The sequence below is a fragment of the Sprattus sprattus genome, assembly GCF_963457725.1.
Source record: "Sprattus sprattus genome assembly, chromosome: 7".
Taxonomy (NCBI): domain Eukaryota; kingdom Metazoa; phylum Chordata; class Actinopteri; order Clupeiformes; family Clupeidae; genus Sprattus; species Sprattus sprattus.
In genome coordinates, this window is record NC_137926.1 from 4,613,876 (window position 1) to 4,631,375 (window position 17,500).

General features: G+C 45.9%; 2 protein-coding genes across 2 annotated transcripts in view; one reads left to right on the forward strand and one right to left on the reverse strand.

Moving 5' to 3' along the window:
- The window catches only part of tnksa (tankyrase, TRF1-interacting ankyrin-related ADP-ribose polymerase a), a gene marked incomplete at its 5' end in the record, with an annotated part of 135,507 nt that extends 128,251 nt beyond the window's left edge, over nucleotides 1-7,256 (forward strand). The window contains 7 exons of the mRNA XM_080842586.1: nucleotides 164-284; nucleotides 571-668; nucleotides 1,337-1,411; nucleotides 1,959-2,064; nucleotides 3,011-3,197; nucleotides 4,015-4,171; nucleotides 5,037-7,256. Coding sequence (XP_080698712.1) covers nucleotides 164-284; nucleotides 571-668; nucleotides 1,337-1,411; nucleotides 1,959-2,064; nucleotides 3,011-3,197; nucleotides 4,015-4,171; nucleotides 5,037-5,123 — 831 coding nt within the window. The 3' untranslated portion in view covers nucleotides 5,124-7,256. The remainder of the gene's footprint in view (nucleotides 1-163; nucleotides 285-570; nucleotides 669-1,336; nucleotides 1,412-1,958; nucleotides 2,065-3,010; nucleotides 3,198-4,014; nucleotides 4,172-5,036) is intronic.
- A 3,960-nt stretch (nucleotides 7,257-11,216) lies between these two features.
- On the reverse strand, nucleotides 11,217-15,620 carry dusp4 (dual specificity phosphatase 4; the record flags this gene model as incomplete). Its single annotated transcript, XM_080841693.1, has 4 exons — nucleotides 11,217-11,644; nucleotides 13,153-13,372; nucleotides 14,210-14,343; nucleotides 15,161-15,620. 4 exons carry the CDS (start codon nucleotides 15,618-15,620, stop codon nucleotides 11,217-11,219), a joined length of 1,242 nt encoding a protein of 413 aa, XP_080697819.1.
- Nucleotides 15,621-17,500: the final 1,880 nt, after the last annotated feature.

A 17,500-nucleotide genomic window follows, 5' to 3' on the forward strand; every position in this document is an offset into this window, starting at 1 on the left:
TCAGAGTGTGACTTTGGAGGGCTCTAGTGGTCACTGGGGCGGCTGTGTTCAAGTGTCGAAGGTGTTTAGATCATAGCTATTGTCGTTTGTAGACAGACCGAGAGGTGGGGACTGGTGTGTTGTGTCTGCGTCTGATTGGCTGCTCATGGTCATGTGGTTGCAGATCACGCTGGATGTGCTGGCGGACATGGGTCACGAGGAGCTGAAGGAGATTGGGATCAACGCCTACGGACACCGCCACAAACTCATCAAGGGCATCGAGAGGCTGCTGGGGGGACAGCAAGGTGAATGTCAGGGACTGTGTGTGTGTGTGTGTGTGTGAAAATGTGTGTGTTTGTGTGTGTGTGTGTGTGTGTGTGTGTGTGTGTGTGTGTGTGTGTGTGAAAATGTGTGTGTTTGAGTGTGCGTGTGTGTTTGAGTGTGCTTGTGTGTGTGTGTGTGTGTGTGTGTGTGTGTGTGAGAGAGAGTGTGTGACTGACTGAATGACAAGTAAATGTGCTAGCAGTAAGTTGTTTTCTCTCTAACACACTGAGTGTGTGTGTGTGTGTGTGTGTGTTTGTGTGTGCACAGGTTCCAACCCCTACCTGACATTCCACTGCTCCAGTCAAGGCACGGTGCTCATAGACCTGGCCCCCGACGACAAGGAGTTCCAGTCGGTGGAGGAGGAGGTAGAGAACCTGTCTATGTCCTCTCTCTCTCTCTCTCTCTCTCTCTCTCTCTCTCTCTCTCTCTCTCTCTCTCTCTCTCCCTCTCTCGCTCCAGTTCTAGTCTGTGGAGGAGGAGGTAGAGAGCCTGTCTGTCCTCCTGTCTATGTCCTGTCTCTCCCTCTCTCTCTCTCTCTCTCTCTCTCTCTCTCTCTCTCTCTCTCTCTCTCTCTCTCTCTCTTTCACTCACTCTTGTTTCCCCCCATTAAAGAGAAGGACAGAGCCAGTCAGTTTTAGTGTCTTTCTGTCGTTTCTTTCGCTTGCCTCTCACACTCCATTTATTTTGTTTCGTTTCACATATTCTCTTCGTTTTCTGTCTCCTCTCACAGTCAATCTCCATCTTCTCTGCCTCACTGTCCAATTCTCTCTTTCGCTCTCTCCCTCCCTCTCTCTCTCCTCTGAGTCCTGGTGTAATCACCTTTGGTTTATATACTGGGCTGTGTGTGAGGCTCCCTCTATCCCTCTTTCTCTCTCTCTCCTCTGAGTCCTGGTGTGAGCACCTGTGGTGTATATACAGGGCTGTGTGTGAGTCGTGGTGTAAGCACCTGTGGTGTATATACAGGGCTGTGAGTGAGTCGTGGTGTGTGTACAGGGCTGTGTGTGAGGCTCTCTTCCTCCTTCTGCTGTTTCAGCTGCAGAGCACCATCAGAGAGCACCGAGACGGAGGGAACGCAGGCGGAGTCTTCAGCAGGTACAACATCATCAAGGTGAGCCTCCTCCTCCTCCTCCTCCTCCTCCACCTCCTCCTCCTCCATCTCCAGCTCCTCTTTCCACCCGTGTGTGTGTTTTGCTGTGTGTCCTCACATTGACCCGTGTGTGTGGTGTTGCTGTGTGTGTTATTGACCCATGTGTGTGTTGCTGTATGTGTCCTCTGACCCGTGTGTGTGTGGTGTTGCTGTGTGTGTTATTGACCTGTGTGTGTGGTGTTGCTGTGTGTGTTATTGACCCCTGTGTGTGGTGTTGCTGTATGTGTTCTTGACCCGTGTGTGTGTGGTGTTGCTGTGTGTGTTATTGACCTGTGTGTGTGTGTTGCTGTGTGTCCTCTGACCCGTGTGTGTGTGTTGCTGTGTGTTATTGACCTGTGTGTGTGGTGATGCTGTGTGTGTTCTGTCCCTTGACCTGTGTGTGTTGCTGTGTGTGTCCACTGTCCCGTGTGTGTGTGTTGCTGTGTGTGTTCTGTCCCTTGACCTGTGTGTGTGTGTTGCTGTGTGTGTTATTGACCCATGTGTGTGTGTGTGTGTGTCCTCCTCATAGATCCAGAAGGTGGTGAACAAGAAGCTTCGGGAGCGGTACTCTCACAGACAGAAGGAGATCGCCGACGAGAACCACAACCACCACAACGAGCGCATGCTCTTCCACGGTGCGCCTTTCCTCTCCTCCTCCCTCCCCTCGTCTCCATTCATCCCTCGTTCAGCCCCACCCGTTGTATTCTTCTGCTGATAGTTTCCCTCTTTTTTGAATTCACCAAACATGCTTTGTTGTGGCGGCCATTTTGTTTTTTGCGATGGATCAAGCGCGTGGGGGGTAATTGATGGGGTAGAAGCACCCGGTCATGCCCCCCTGCTCCTCCTAATCTGAATGATGCATCCCCGTGCCATGCCCCGACATTAACACTGATTACCTGCCACCAGAAGTTACTGTTTACCCCACATGATGCCCCCCCCCCCCTCATAATCTCCCCTCCTGCGCTCAATCTACGCCAAGCAGCCTGGCGTCCACAACAAAACAGACTAACGACGAGTGTCCCGCCCCCTTGTGAGCGTGACCAATGAAACGCAGCGACCACAAGCCTTCCCCGCCCCTCTCCACATGACCCATAAAGAACGTGATCAATACCCATCTAGCGGTACGAGCGCACTGTGGCACACATTATCAAGCCCTGTGAGCATTCGATCGCTCCGAATGACATTAGTGCGGGCACAACGCCACCATTTGCATTTAATGTAATTGGACGGGCCTTATAATGACAGGAGTCAGTAGTCATTCGCGCGGCTGCAGAGAAGATTATGGGATGTGCGAGGTCCATGTGTGCGCTAATCAGGACATGCCAGGCATGGGTTGGCTCTGTTTGTCCCTCATAGGCTGTTGTACAGCCATTAGGCTCAGCTGTGTATGTGTATGTCTGTGTTCAGGTTGTCCTCTCTTGGGTTGGCACTGTTTGTCCCTCATAGGATGTTGTACAGTCATTAGGCTCAGCTGTGTGTGTGTACGTCTGTGTTCAGGTTGTCCTCTTTTGGGTTGTATGTCTTTTTTTTGTTCTTTTTTTCCTTCGTGTCATCGTCCCTTTTCCTCTCCTCCTCCTTCAGGCTCTCCGTTCATCAACGCCATCATCCACAAGGGCTTCGACGAGAGGCACGCCTACATCGGGGGCATGTTCGGCGCCGGCATCTACTTCGCCGAGAACTCGTCCAAGAGCAACCAGTACGTGTACGGCATCGGGGGAGGGACCGGCTGCCCCACTCACAAAGACCGCTCCTGTTACATCTGCCACAGGTAAGAGACAGAGGGGGTAACACTACTGTTACACCTGCCACAGGTGAGAGAGAGCGAAGGGGGGGGGGGGCGCAACACTACTGTTACATCTGTCACAGGTGAGAGAGAGAGAAGGGGGGTGGGGGGTGGGGGGGGGGGCGGGGGCAACACTATTGTTACATCTGTCACAGGTGAGAGAGAGAGAAGGGGGGGGGGGGCAACACTACTGTTACATCTGTCACAGGTGAGAGAGAGAGAAGGGGGGGGGGGGGGGGGGGCGCAACACTACTGTTACATCTGTCACAGGTGAGAGAGAGAGAAGGGGGGGGGGGGGGGGCGCAACACTACTGTTACATCTGTCACAGGTGAGAGAGAGAGGGGCAAGAGTGAGATTGGGGCAGGAAGGAGGGTTGAACGGGACTTAAGGACATTTATCCCAATACATCACGTGCAGTCTCTGGTGTTTGTCCACTCCTGTAGTCTAAAGATGTGGTTTATGGCAGGCTTGTGCTCCTGGTCAAATGTTACTTGTTGTGGCATTTAATCGCTGTATCGCAATAATGACGTTTCACCCCGAGCACTGCCATCAGTTCATTCACCTCTGCTTGTGACCACACACATGACTACAAGATTGGCACTCTTAGATTCTTCTGAATTAAGAGGGTGTTACAAATTAAATTCATTATTTATTATGTATTATTATGATGTGATGTAACTGTCCACAGATACCGTACACATTGATTGATTGATTGATTGATTGATTTATTGATCATACTATCTCAAATGAAACACTTATAAGACGCTTCTGTGACTGACTGACTCCACTCTCCTTGCGCAGACAAATGCTGTTCTGTCGGGTGACGCTGGGCAAGTCCTTCCTCCAGTTCAGTGCCATGAAGATGGCGCACGCACCCCCCGGGCACCACTCGGTCATCGGGAGGCCCAGCGTCAACGGCCTGGCCTACGCCGAGTACGTCATCTACCGGGGAGAACAGGTGAGAGACCCGCTCGCTTAAAGCAACAACGCTTTTAGTGTAGAAGTGTTTCAAACAGGTGAGAGACCCGCTCCCTTAGAGCAACAACGCTTTTAGTGTACAAGTGTTTCAAACAGGTTAGAGACTAAAAAGTTCTTTGCGGATTTGTAAAACCTAACGTGAGGGGTGACTACAAAAAGATGCCCTTCTGTGCTTAGTGACCATAGTGCAGTTGTGTCTTGAGTGGGTTGGCTTAGTGTACGTATAAGGTGTAGATATGTCTTGAGTGGGTTGGCTTAGTGTATAAAGTGCAGGTATGTCTTGAGTGGGTTGGCTTAGTGTATAAAGTGCAGGTATGTCTTGAGTGGGTTGGCTTAGTGTATAAAGTGCAGGTATGTCTTGAGTGGGTTGGCTTAGTGTATAAAGTGCAGGTATGTCTTGAGTGGGTTGGCTTAGTGTATAAAGTGCAGGTATGTCTTGAGTGGGTTGGCTTAGTGTATAAAGTGCAGGTATGTCTTGAGTGGGTTGGCTTAGTGTATAAAGTGCAGGTATGTCTTGAGTGGGTTGGCTTAGTGTATAAAGTGCAGGTATGTCTTGAGTGGGTTGGCTTAGTGTATAAAGTGCAGGTATGTCTTGAGTGGGTTGGCTTAGTGTATAAAGTGCAGGTATGTCTTGAGTGGGTTGGCTTAGTGTATAAAGTGCAGGTATGTCTTGAGTGGGTTGACTTTGTGGACATATAAGGAGCAGGTATGTCTTGAGTGGGTTGGCTTAGTGTACGTATAAGGTGCAGGTATGTCTTGAGTGGGTTGGCTTTGATTCGCCCACTGAGCACCCTGACCTATGACCCTTGACCCCTGTCCTTTGACCTCTGACCTCTCTCCCCCAGGCATACCCGGAGTATCTGATCACATACCAGATCCTGAAGCCAGAGAGCACCACGCCACCTTCAGCTGCGGGGGAGCAGAAGTCCTAGTGCCCGGTCCTCCTCTTCCTCCTCGTCCTCCTCCTCTCCCTCAAACCCCCCCCCCCCCCCCCCTCATGGAGCCCAGCCAGACTGTTACCCAGAACTCCCTACTTCACAATCATTCTGGCCCATATGGTTTCCTCACCACATTGACACACACACACACATCGTCACTCTTCTTACCTGGGGTTAGTCCCAGCCATCCTTTTTTTCACTCTTGTTTTTTTTAAATTACATTTCAGAAAACACTCACCGCACATGTAATGCTCATAGTTTCTTCTCCTGTACTGATTGTTTTTATTTATCAACCGTTTCATTTGTTTCCCTTGGTGAGTTTGTTTACATGAAAGTGTTGCCTTCACCAGCCAAACCATCCTCCTCACAGCTCAATCCGATCGACCAATAGGAGCGCTCCTAAGATGCTCCCAGCATGCCTTGCCCTATCCCTCATAGGTCAGGGGTCGAGGGTCGTAGTGGGGTGGTTGTTAGGATCGGAGAGGGCGAGGAGGAGGAGGAGGAGGGGGTTTGATTGGAGCAGCCCACCGCTGCTGGTGTCTCTGTGCGAGTTCTTGAGTGAGAAGGAAGATAAGACAACAAAGTAACCTCTACCCAACTTCACCACGTTAACTCTATCTCAGCCCGAACCCGGATCATCCTTCACCACGTTTACTCTTTTAAGAGTCCCGCCCAGATCATCCTACCTACACCATCATGACTCATTAGGATTTCAAATCATGGCTGATATATTTTTGTTCCATTCCTGTTACAAATGTGGCTTGAACTCTAGCCACACTGACGTATGGCATGGTGTAATCGCCAGGGGGACCCACGTGTTCAGTTTGACCTTTATAGGCACCCGTATTCTCCTCTGTGAAGTCCAGTGAACCTTTGTGAACCTCGTAACTTTCTTCCGTTTTTCTTCCCTTCCTCATGAACCGTACTGAAAGCCTTAGATGGGGTTCGCCGTGGCTCACAGAAAGGAGACGCAGAGCTGGTGTATATTTACTACAGGGGTCTGAAGAATCAAGCGCTGAATTGTATATTGTTTTTTTTATTTTGCACAGGATTTAAAACATAAAAAACAAAAGAACATCTGAACTTTTCATAAAACCGTAACGGGTTTGCCTGACACATTCTGCTCACCTTTGTAAAAGAATTTGCACTTTCAAATGGGAATGATTTAATGTCGTTCAATAATCATTTTTTTAAAAAGTTAACCTTCGAGAGAGACCGTGAAAAGAAAAAAATGAACTATCCAGTTATGTACAGGTTGTGATATTGGACTAAGGCCTTTCTAAGAAGCGTTGGATGTTGTTTCCCTAATTAAGAGTGGGGTTTTATTAGTACTGTAATTAATAACAGCTGTTTCCTTTGTCATTTTCCTTTTTTATAATTTTTCTTGACAAGAGGAACTCCTGCGAGTGGTTGTACTTTTGGTTTCTTCTTTATTATTATTATTATTAGAATTTTTTTAATCTGATTAGCCAACTTAAAGGAGACACCTTGTCTCCGTCTCAGTCATTCCAGCACAGAACCTCTGGAGTACAGATGAAATACTGACAGGTTATGTCCGCGTTGGCTTCGATCATGTTAAACACTACTGAGACGGCAGCATCTCGGAGTCCTCGCTCGAACAGGAGCGCGCTGCACGGTGGAGACCACGAGGAGGCAGCAGAAGAGTGGGCGAGCAGCCTGACGACGCTTTACACCGTTCACAAGCAGGTCATGGTGGTGGTGGTGGCACTAAAGCCAAGTCTGTTCTGTTTAGTCTTGTGTTTGTTTTGGTTGGGGATAGCTTGGGTTTGTTTCGTGACACTTCAGGTGTTGTGTGTCCCGGCGTCGTTGCCATAGTTCGCCACTCTTTGACGCATTTGTACAGGCAACCGATGCTTTCTCCACGCGTCTGCTTAACTCTGCACACACCCCGCCCCTGGTGGGAAGCACAGCCGATGTATGATCGTTGCAGGGTCCCCCCAACTACAAACACCACCTCTCCACCGAGGTTGTCAAGTGCACCTCCCTTCTCCTCCGCTCCTCTCTTCCACAAGGAGAGAGAAATCATCTCCTCCTTCTACTGGACTGCTACTTTTCTCTTTCTGATGTTTATTTACATTTTTTTTTCTTTATTTTCTGTGTATTAAATACTGATTACGGTCCAATTACCACGCACACAAACACATTAACCTGAAGAACACTCCAGTTATGTCAAGCAGTCTTAATAAAGTACAGATGTCTCATGGAACCTGCGTTGTGGTTTTATTTCCGGAAGATAAAGCATGCGTTTACAAAACATAATTTTTTCACCTGACGGTAAATGATGAAAAGGGACCATGTGACTCGATGCCTAGGCATCACTGGAAGCCCATGGCAAGCTATGAAATGTTTTAAGTTAGTGGGCCAGTCGAGTTGGCCTATTCATTCGAGTTAGGTCTTTATTTGCTGTGATGGACCTTCCTGTTCAAGGTTGTTATGTCATAAAGTGAGGGGACGCACGACTTTCTAGAATTTGCTCCTACATCTGAGGATGGTATCTTCCGTTTAGGTAATTTAGATCATTTAGAAGTTAGTTTATTTTTTATATATTGAAAAAAAACAGTTGAGTGTCATTTCAAGCCATCTCAAGCCTTGCATCAAAGTTGTATTCTCTTTGTCACACCTCCAGTGCGCCTCCTGGTGGGTGTAGGAGGCGTAAATGTCAATCAGATATACTAGGACTGTCTGAAGCTACAGGGTTTACTTGAGATTATATTCGCTTCTTAGATAATCTGTTTCAGCAATATGTCAATTATAACTGAAATGTCAATAAATACTGGAGTGAAAGCTCTTCGCAAACCTGAGGTAGGCTATTACTGACAGAAGTGTTCCTGACTGCAGGTGATCCGTCCGGCCACAAGGTGGCAATGTTGACCTATTACATTTTTCTGTATTGCAATTTATAATCTTGAAATCCATTTTTAAACATTAACACACTGCTGTTATTGGCCTAATAGGCAAAGGTTGTTGTCTGGAAAATCTCAAAAGTTGCATCGACAATGAGACACTTTCGGAAAAGTGAATAGATAAATTAATTAATTTTAAAAGAAACGTGATTAAAAAAAAGAAAGTACTGGTGTCAGCAGTGCCTTTATCAAAACTGCATATTTTACTTTGCCAAATATGAGATTTGTCCTTTGAATTCGATTTTTACTGTAGTTATATCGTCATTTTTGCTAAATTGGGGTAGTCATTTTGAGGCTTGGCTCTTGTATGACGTTTTGGGTCAACCCACAGTATTTTAGTCCTCTCCTCTTTGTTGAAAATGCACAAATATAGAATAATTGAGTGTAGAAAGTGTCAGGACAATCACAGGAAGAAAGACCAGAACGGGAACATCATGCTTCATGTTGTCTTGATCTGTGCTTTTGGGTCTATATAGTTTTTGGATGGATGTTGGATGGATCTGATGTGTAGGCAGTGTTCACATGTTTGCTGATATTTGTTTTTGTTTATATTAGGTATAATTAAATGGTTCTGCTAAAAAATGTAAACAGACTGTTCATAGGACATTTTAGAGTTCTAGTAAATATAGTAACTGTGAACAGGTTCTTCATCTACTGAAAGTAATCTAATATATCTATATATATTATTTCGTTATTATATATAATATATTGAATTGAGCAGAAAATAGGACATTTTGCAACCTTTAAATGATGACGCCACACAGAGATTTAAGAACATTGTTGTATTTAAACAATGAATCTGCAGAAATAAATAAAATGTACATACCATACATCCAAACAAGAGAAGTTCTCTACAAATTCAACCTTTCTCAAATGATATTGCCATAGAGAGTCAATACCATTTCAATGAACAGATAAAAAGTATTGCATTCTTCAGTGATTGTTGACAAAATGTACACATCTTCATTTGATTGACCTACTCTAAACAGTGTAACGGATGGGCATTAGAAATATCAGCTACCACCTATTCCAATGTGCAAAAAAAAAAAAAAAATCAAAATATATCACAATATTGCATCACTTAAAAGTGCTCTATAAAAGGTGCCCACATTCTCTAAATCAAATTAAATTAAAGTTGACCCTTGACCCCCACCACTCCCAAGAACACGGTGGTAGGGTAAAAAAATAAAAATATGACAACATAATTTGGCTAATATTTTAAAGGCAGACATTATGATTGAAATGCAAATTCTTCTTTCCAGGAGTCTAAATTCACGATCGACTTTCAAAAAAAAGCGTTCTGGATGTCAACTACATCTTAGAATCTCTTCTCAGAATTACAGTGTTTTTGGGTTACGGTGATTGTGTCTTTACGGTTTCGGTGCCGAACACCCCCATTACGTCAACTAGGCATGTGTACCAGTCCTGCCCGCCAGTCAATCACCCAACAAACACGCTTATCCGTCTCGGAACAATCAAATGGGGTTATGACACAGTGTGTGCAGACTCAGGAGAACATTCTAGATTTTTTTTTCTTTTTTCTTTGAGAACTCCACAGTCATCGATAAGGCATAAAGCTGTAAATAACTTCTGGGCTTTCTTGTGTATAAATTAACAAGGAACAAAAATCATAAGTTAAACAAATAAATGGAAAAGTGGAAGAAAAAAAAAAAACAGAAACTAATTTTGAAACCACACTGCAGTGCTTTGGTGGCGACTGAGAAGGAAGAGGAGGAAACGTTATTGCTCTACTCAGAGAGGATACAGACATGGAGGCACACACACACACACACACACACACACACACACACACACACACACACACACACACACACACACACACACACACACACACACACACACACACACACACACACACAAACACACACAGAGGCTAGTGTCTATTGCAGTTTCAATGTGGCGTCTCCAGATCAGTCCATGTGTGAACAATGACAGATAAAAAAGAATTATAAAAAGGGCAGGGATGATCCAAGAAGCGCTCTAAACACTATTCAAAAACTATTTTTAAAAAGTCTTCTAGTACCTTCTGGGTTCAAGGCACAGGCAAAAAAATGTATCGTCTAGTAATACAACCGACCATGAACCACCAAAGTCCTCGTGGAAATGTGTCAGGACTAACTGATACTGCGAAGAAGAGAGAGTAGGACGGCCATGTTGTCTTCGAGCTTCACTGCCACTGCACATCATCATCATCATCATCATCGTCATCGTCATCGTCTCCTGTGCTCGTGCTTTCAGTGTGACAGTATATGAACTCTCTGATCCTGTCCCACCCAGTGGAAACAACTGTAAGTGTGTGTGTGTGTGTGTGTGTGTGTGTGTGTGTGTGTGTGTGTGTGTGTGTGTGTGTGTGTGTGTGTGTGTGTGTGTGTGTGTGTGTGTGTGTGTGTGTGTGTGTGTGTGTGTGTGGGGAGATGGAGAGCAGTCGGAAACAGGAAGTCCAGAGTACGAGGTGCAGCATCTGTCAGAGCCGAGGGGCCCGCCTGCTCAGTGTCAGGAAGTCGGAGGGCTGCTGGGTCTACACCGGGGATTCATATTCTCTCACTTCTTTTTCTTCCATCACTCCTCTCTATCTCTCTCTTTCTTTCTCTCTCTTTCACTCGCTCTCAGCAAGCAGCAGTGTCAGTATCAGGGTTTCGGAAGCCAGCGTATGAAATGAGAGATGGGCCAGTACCGGCAGCGGTGTGATTCATGACTGTTAATGTTCGAACGAGTCCGTCCTCGGAAGTCCAGTCCAGTGTAGGAAACGCTGTGCTGGTGTGGCCCAGGTTTCTGCCGACGGTCGGGGTTTTCGGGGGGGGGGTGGGGGGGTGGTTTGCAGCTGGCTTTGGACAGTCTTTGGACAGCCTCCCCCGCCTAGCAGATGATGCTCTTCAGGCCAAGGTGACATTTCTCAAACCATGAGATATCACGGCAAAACTAAAAATAATAAATAAAAAAAACTGAAAACACCTTACTGCCCCTACGACACCAATCTGCATCAACCCCCTCCCCCCCCTCCCCCAGGACCTCTCTGCGAAGACACCTCAAGCAGCAGAGGGGCAGAAGCCCCTATCGCCTCGCACCATTTTGAGAAAAACACAGCAAGCGTCTATCGGGCTGTTTAAAGTCTGTTAAGGCGGCGGACCCCGCGCCCCGTGGATCAGCAGCTGGGCGACGTCGTGAGGGGGCTCTGCAGGTACGAGAGGCTGCTGGTCGGGCCGTGCACCGCCACCGCCACCGGGAAGCTGAAGATGAAGGTGGGCGAGGGAGGGGGCGCCGTGGAAGACTTCGGCCCCAGCGTCATGGTGGTGGTGGTCGTGTTGGAGGAGGTGGTGAGGGTGCCGCCGGGGCTGGCCGCCGCCTCTGCCGCGCAGCTGGTGGCCAGCACCTGCGACTCGAACTGCAGCAGCTGCCCCATGAAGCTGAAGTTGGGCGAGATGACGCTGCGTCGCTGCTTGACGAACTCGAAGGCCTCGTCCAGACGCACGCGCCTCTTCATCATCAGGTACGCCAGGCAGATGGTGGCCGAGCGAGAGATGCCCGCCTGGCAGTGGACCAGCACGCGCCCGTTGGAGTCCTTCACAGAGTCTGAGGGGAACAGAGGAGAGGTGCGGGTGAGACTCACGTTCACATTTAGACATAGTGCAGATCATGGTGAGAGAAAAAATACAAATGATTTGGGGCAGAAAATGCCCCTTGATTTTACAAAACAGCACTAAAATTGAGTTTACACCACTGTAATGAATGTGTTATGTAGCAGTAACTTGTGGTTATCTTTTGTGCAGATAATAACTGAATTTAATAATTTTTTTCATGATGACTAAATTACTTTATAACATGCTGTGTCCTACACTGTCCTCACAAAGAATAAATGCCAGTTATATAGGCTACCTCGGACTGTGAAAGCTGCTAAGATCTTCACTGATTTCGAGAGATATGATAGGTGTGTATAACTACTCTTAAGGTGAAGTCACTCACCAACACTGGTTGTTTCAAACAGACTGATGCAATTAAAACATGATACAACCAGCAGTCCACTGACAGACTGACCAACAAATATAGTTGCCTGCCTGATCCTTCACATTCTCACAGCCGCCAAATCATATAAACATTGACTCCCTGTCGAGACTAATGACCCGCTAATTAAAAGGAAGACGAGAACTAGGCTGCGGCAACAAAGAAGATGGCCACGCAGGGCGCCGGAGCTTTCAGGCAGCTGTCCACTCCCACTGTGTGCGGGTAGGCTGGAACGAGCCCTGCCGATGTTTTCTCAGCTGTTCGTGGTTCTGTCTGCGTGAGCTTCGGTTATAATTACGTGTGGATTAGTGCTATGTGCCCATATTCAAACACACACACACACACACACACACTCACAGATCTGTGATATCTGTAATACCAAGCAGCCCAGAACTGAGGATGAGTCAGACACTGGTCACTAAGATCCGCTTTGACGCAGGCACACACACACACATACACTCGTACACGCGCACACACAAACTCGGGCGCGTGCACACACACACACACACACACCTTAAGATGAATGACAGAATGCGGCTAGCTCACTGAAGGCTGTGCGTCTTTGCAGCTGTGCTCATGGGGATGTTTACAGAACCCAGTGGCGCTGATTTGGCTACAGAAACGGCATCTGAAGAATCCCAACGCCCGCCCCCCCCCCCCCCCCCCCCTCCCCCCTCATGGAAATCCCTGTCCGTAGGGAGTCACCACACTGTTACCTACACATACGCCCAGTCCCCAGTGCACCCCAATACCCCAGGCCCCCCTTATTTTCTCCCTCTTCTGACCAAAAAAACAACTAACATTTCGCAGTCATCGCATTTCTTCGCTTTTCACCGTCAAATTTGCTGTCTGGATCTGAATCTTTTCACACCACACGAATGTGGCCTCTGCACTACGCAGTCATTTTGGATTTTCTATTTTCCTATTTAGATACTTTACTTTTTTTGTTTACTGAATACTGAAATTAGATACTACAATTATTATGCATTTTCAACTAAAAAACGTGTTTATGGATTTCGGTATGAGATTATTTTGAGGCTATTAAATAAAAAAAAGAAATGGAATTATCAGGAACATACCAATAAACTCAATTGCTTCAATGAACCACGAGCTGATGTCCTCTTTATGGTTGTCCTCCACGGGAATGCACTTGTACTGGTACACGCCCTCGAAGTGATTGGGGCAGTTAGACGATACATTCAGTAAGGCAGAGATCCCCATTCCGTCTAGCATGTCCTTCCTGGAAGCATGGTACGCACTGCCGAGGTACAGGAACGGCAGGATCTCCACTGGACCTCCCTGTTGCAAGAACAAAGGAGAAATACAGCATATGAGAAAAAATTGTTTGCACCTGCGTTTTCATCATTAAAAATAAATCAAATAGCCTAAAAGATGTATTGTTTATTCGAGGGTTACTATTTACAGGATCTCTATGCCTGCCAGGCTACAGAAATACACCAGGTTGACTCAGGTGTGCTTGATGATTAATAAAAAGCTTTTTTTTCTCGCTGTCAAATGCGGCCTAAAGCTCATCAGTAAACACGTAGCCTATGGGTCGCCAGGCCAACTGCCACAGCGGATATGGCTGTCTATTTCGCTTCGTGATAATCACGTCTGTCTCTATGCACACACACCCACACATGTAATTAAAACGATACTCGCCCTACATCCTGCCAGCCAGGTTATAGAGCACAGTGACAAATGAGCCACGCTCAAATCTGTGCTCAAAGATTTTTTTAAGATGTGTGAGATGAAAGCATTGCATCACATCAACTTGGAAACGGTCTTTTTTGTTTGTTTTTTTTTACATATTTTTTTTTACAGAATGTGATCTAAATTATATTGTTTTGTTGTGCTTTCCATTGATCAGACCAGAGCCTATTGATTCTGCACTCTGTTATGTCATTGCTTCTTCATTGTCGTAGCGACAGGAAGTGATCGATTGTGTAAAACTGCTGTGAGTGTATCCGTCACGTCACACACACCCCCTCGGCTGCGGGGCAGAGTGCTTTTATCAAACCGGAAAATTGTGCCTGGCAGGATGGCAGGATGTGAGGAGGGGGCCCTTTGACATTACACAATGCCGGGCTTCCAGCTGACCTCAAACTCATAGAAAAACAAATAATCGCCCGTTACCTGGTCATGCTGCGGAGTTCCACAGGAGGTAGACCGACAGCTGGAGTCGAGGACGGACAGCGGGCTGGACGATGGCAATGATTTGGTTTTTAAACAGAAGTCCGGATACTGAGAGAAAAATCTGTCGAAGCCTCCTGTGGAAGAAGCAGAAGGGATTCATTGAATTAATGGTTGCAGTTATTCACAGCAATTACAAACATTCTCTCAAATTTAAGCCCGTGAAATTTCTAAAAGCCCACCATCAACGTAAATACAATATTAATTGTGTTAAAACACTTAGCTAACAATACATTAACTGTACGCGTGGAGGCCTACCTTTTCCTAAATTAAACCATTACAATTATAAATACATAAATGACGTCGTGATAAAGCTATAGAAAACATAGCTCTCACAAATGAATAGCAATGCATACATTTAATTATCATAATTCATTGCGCATACATGTATGTATTTCTAAATAATTGGTAGGCAATACATTAAAGTTGATTTAATTGGGCATAGGTTTTCCACTCAATTTGTAGTCATCATTGAACCTATATACAGCTTAGGGAAATAAAATGGGATAAGCTTTGTGGATGCAGCTTTCAGTAGACAGCATTCTGTCCACCCTGTTATGATTATCAGGATGACATCATACCGATATATGCGTTGTTTGGGAGTACCCTAGGCAGCTCCCCCATCAAGTATAGGCTACCACTCTCCAGTCAGTATTTACAGGTTTCTTCATAAAGATTAATATTTAAGAATAAATAACAAATCGTTTCAATGGCCAAATAGCAACACTGAACTAAATCTAGCCAAGATTACAGCTTGCACTGGGAACATTCGCTGTTGTTAGATGCAGTGTGTTGAGTCTGTATTAATACGCAGCAGACATTTTAATGGCGACTTGGACGTAACAATCATGTCGCCCTGGACCTCCTGTCAAATTGATTTGAATAGACTGTTACCTTTTAGGAGATATACTTCGGTTCCGAATGCATCCTTGTATAATGCATTAAGCACTAGTGTGATTGTGCTGTCCTCCTTGATTGTATCCGCGTCCGGTGTCCTTTCGTCGTACAAAATAACTGCAGAATACAGTCCCGATTTTAACCTGCCGCGGACGTCCTCGTCTCCCGATAGAATTTGGTCCAAACTAACCGAGCCTTTCGCCCGTCTTCTTACGATTGTGTTGCAGCGAATGTTTACTGCGCTTCGGATATGTCCGGCGCTATATGCAAGAAAAGATCTGCAGTCCAACACCAGACATTTTGCACTGTCGTCCTTCAGCAACCTTTTCAAAACGCTGCAGTCCATTTCGCAAAGTTCATCCATGGCAACCATTTCTTCCCACCACGGGCTGCCGCACGAAGCTAAATTTGGGATAGTCCGCTGAAAAACACGCGGCGAATGCAGGGAGACAGTCATAAATCCGCAGCAGCTCCCGTGTAAGGTAATGTTGCTCTGTGTTATCCTCGGGAGAGCGTTACTACCTCAGCCAGTTACCTCTTTCCGTTTTATGAATGAGGCTCAGACGCCCGCTCCATAAAAGGGCGGCGGCGTCACAATGAAGCTGACGTCATCTACTAGCACCATTCATTAACTGTTCTTTCTTTTCTCCTCATTCATAAAAAGTCAACGATCAATGAGTCGTCCATACAGACTCGACCTGGGAGTCGATCACCGAAAACGCCTTTGCTATTCATTGATAGGAGACTTCGGCATATGGTCCTCTGCAAACGACAAACAACCTCGACGATTTCGCTTTGCCCTTTTTTAAGTAGCCAAGTCTTCGGTTAAAAACCACAACCTGTTCAAAATTATTTAATACAATTCTTAGCCACCTTTGTTTTTGTCTCAACCCTCAAATACAAAATGAAATGCAAACCGTAGGCTCAATGATGTAGCCTATTTCATCTGCACACGTAGCTTTTTAAATGATAATGACTGACTATTCTGCTCCCCTCCCCCCAGACGCCTCCTCTCGCTGCTCCAGACTCCTCTGTGTCCTTTACATGACAACGGAACAGCGAAACAAAACATTGAAATTTTGTAATGTTGCCAACCCACGCAGAGTTATTCCATCCCACGCTTGGGTTTAAGCCCTGTTCATGTTCTATAGTTAATCATTGAAGCAGGCTTACCTCTGCGTCCAATTCATTAAGCCTGCGTTAGGTCGCGGTAACCTTCTGCCATTTCGAAGCACTCATCTGTAGAGAGTTGAAGTACTGTATACATTGTTTGCTCTTTACCATAGGCACCCCACAAGGGCTACAGCATGTGGGTTGTTCATACATTCCATCTGCATAACTAAAATACTCGATTTTACACAGAATGCATAACTAATTCAAGAAGAAAGAAACTTGAGTAGGAAAAAAAACACCATGTTTAGATTAGCACTTTAATGAACGCCTTCCTGTGAGAAAGACAATGTCAGGGTAAAGATTAGATCACTTTCACACTATCAGACAGTCCTGTTTACACTCACAGAGACTAGGAGAATCACACATTTAAGTGTCACACATTTACACAGAGCGGTGTCACTCTGTCTGTAGACAGATCTATTTAATTATACCAATAACTGTGAAGCACCCCCTGATAAGAAACTAAACAGACAGGAAACGTGTCAGCCCCTCATCCCCCCCCCCACTCCACTACCAAATGGCTGGAGGAGATTGTGAGCCGTGCCTGCTAAAAGTTCATTTAAGTGTTTAATGGGAGAAAACACTTCAGTCCTCTATGAAGGGGATAAGGGTTTTGCTCATTGTTCTCGGGGAAATCCACTCAGCTTTTGTCATACCCGTCATCCTCTTTTATATCAGGCTACCTTTCTAAGCGAGGAGCTTTTTTATCGCCAGAAAATCTAGTATTCTTTAATGATTCATTGTCATTGAGACCCAAATCAATGCTGTACGCCAGCTCTGCTTGACCCATTGTCATTCAGCTCGTGTCTCGACCTGTTCAAGAAACCCATTCAGCAGGAGGGGATATCATTTAATAATTACATAGGTGACTTGAGTGTGGAGGGGGATGGGAGACAGAGAGAGAGAGAGAGAGGGAGACACGTAGACAAAGAGGGGTCATCTTTAAATGCAACAGTGTGCTGATATCTCTGTGCATCTGAAAACCCCTGTATTTGCATGGGCCATTCAGGTGCCATAGGATATTTGCATGGCTGTGTATCAGTATTGCCTCGGTGGAATTGAGGTAATGATCACAAGTATCACACAGGGATAGGACTCCTTTCACTGGTTAATGTGACAAGGTGTTTTCCTGAACGAGTTGTGGTACTGAGATATAATGCATTA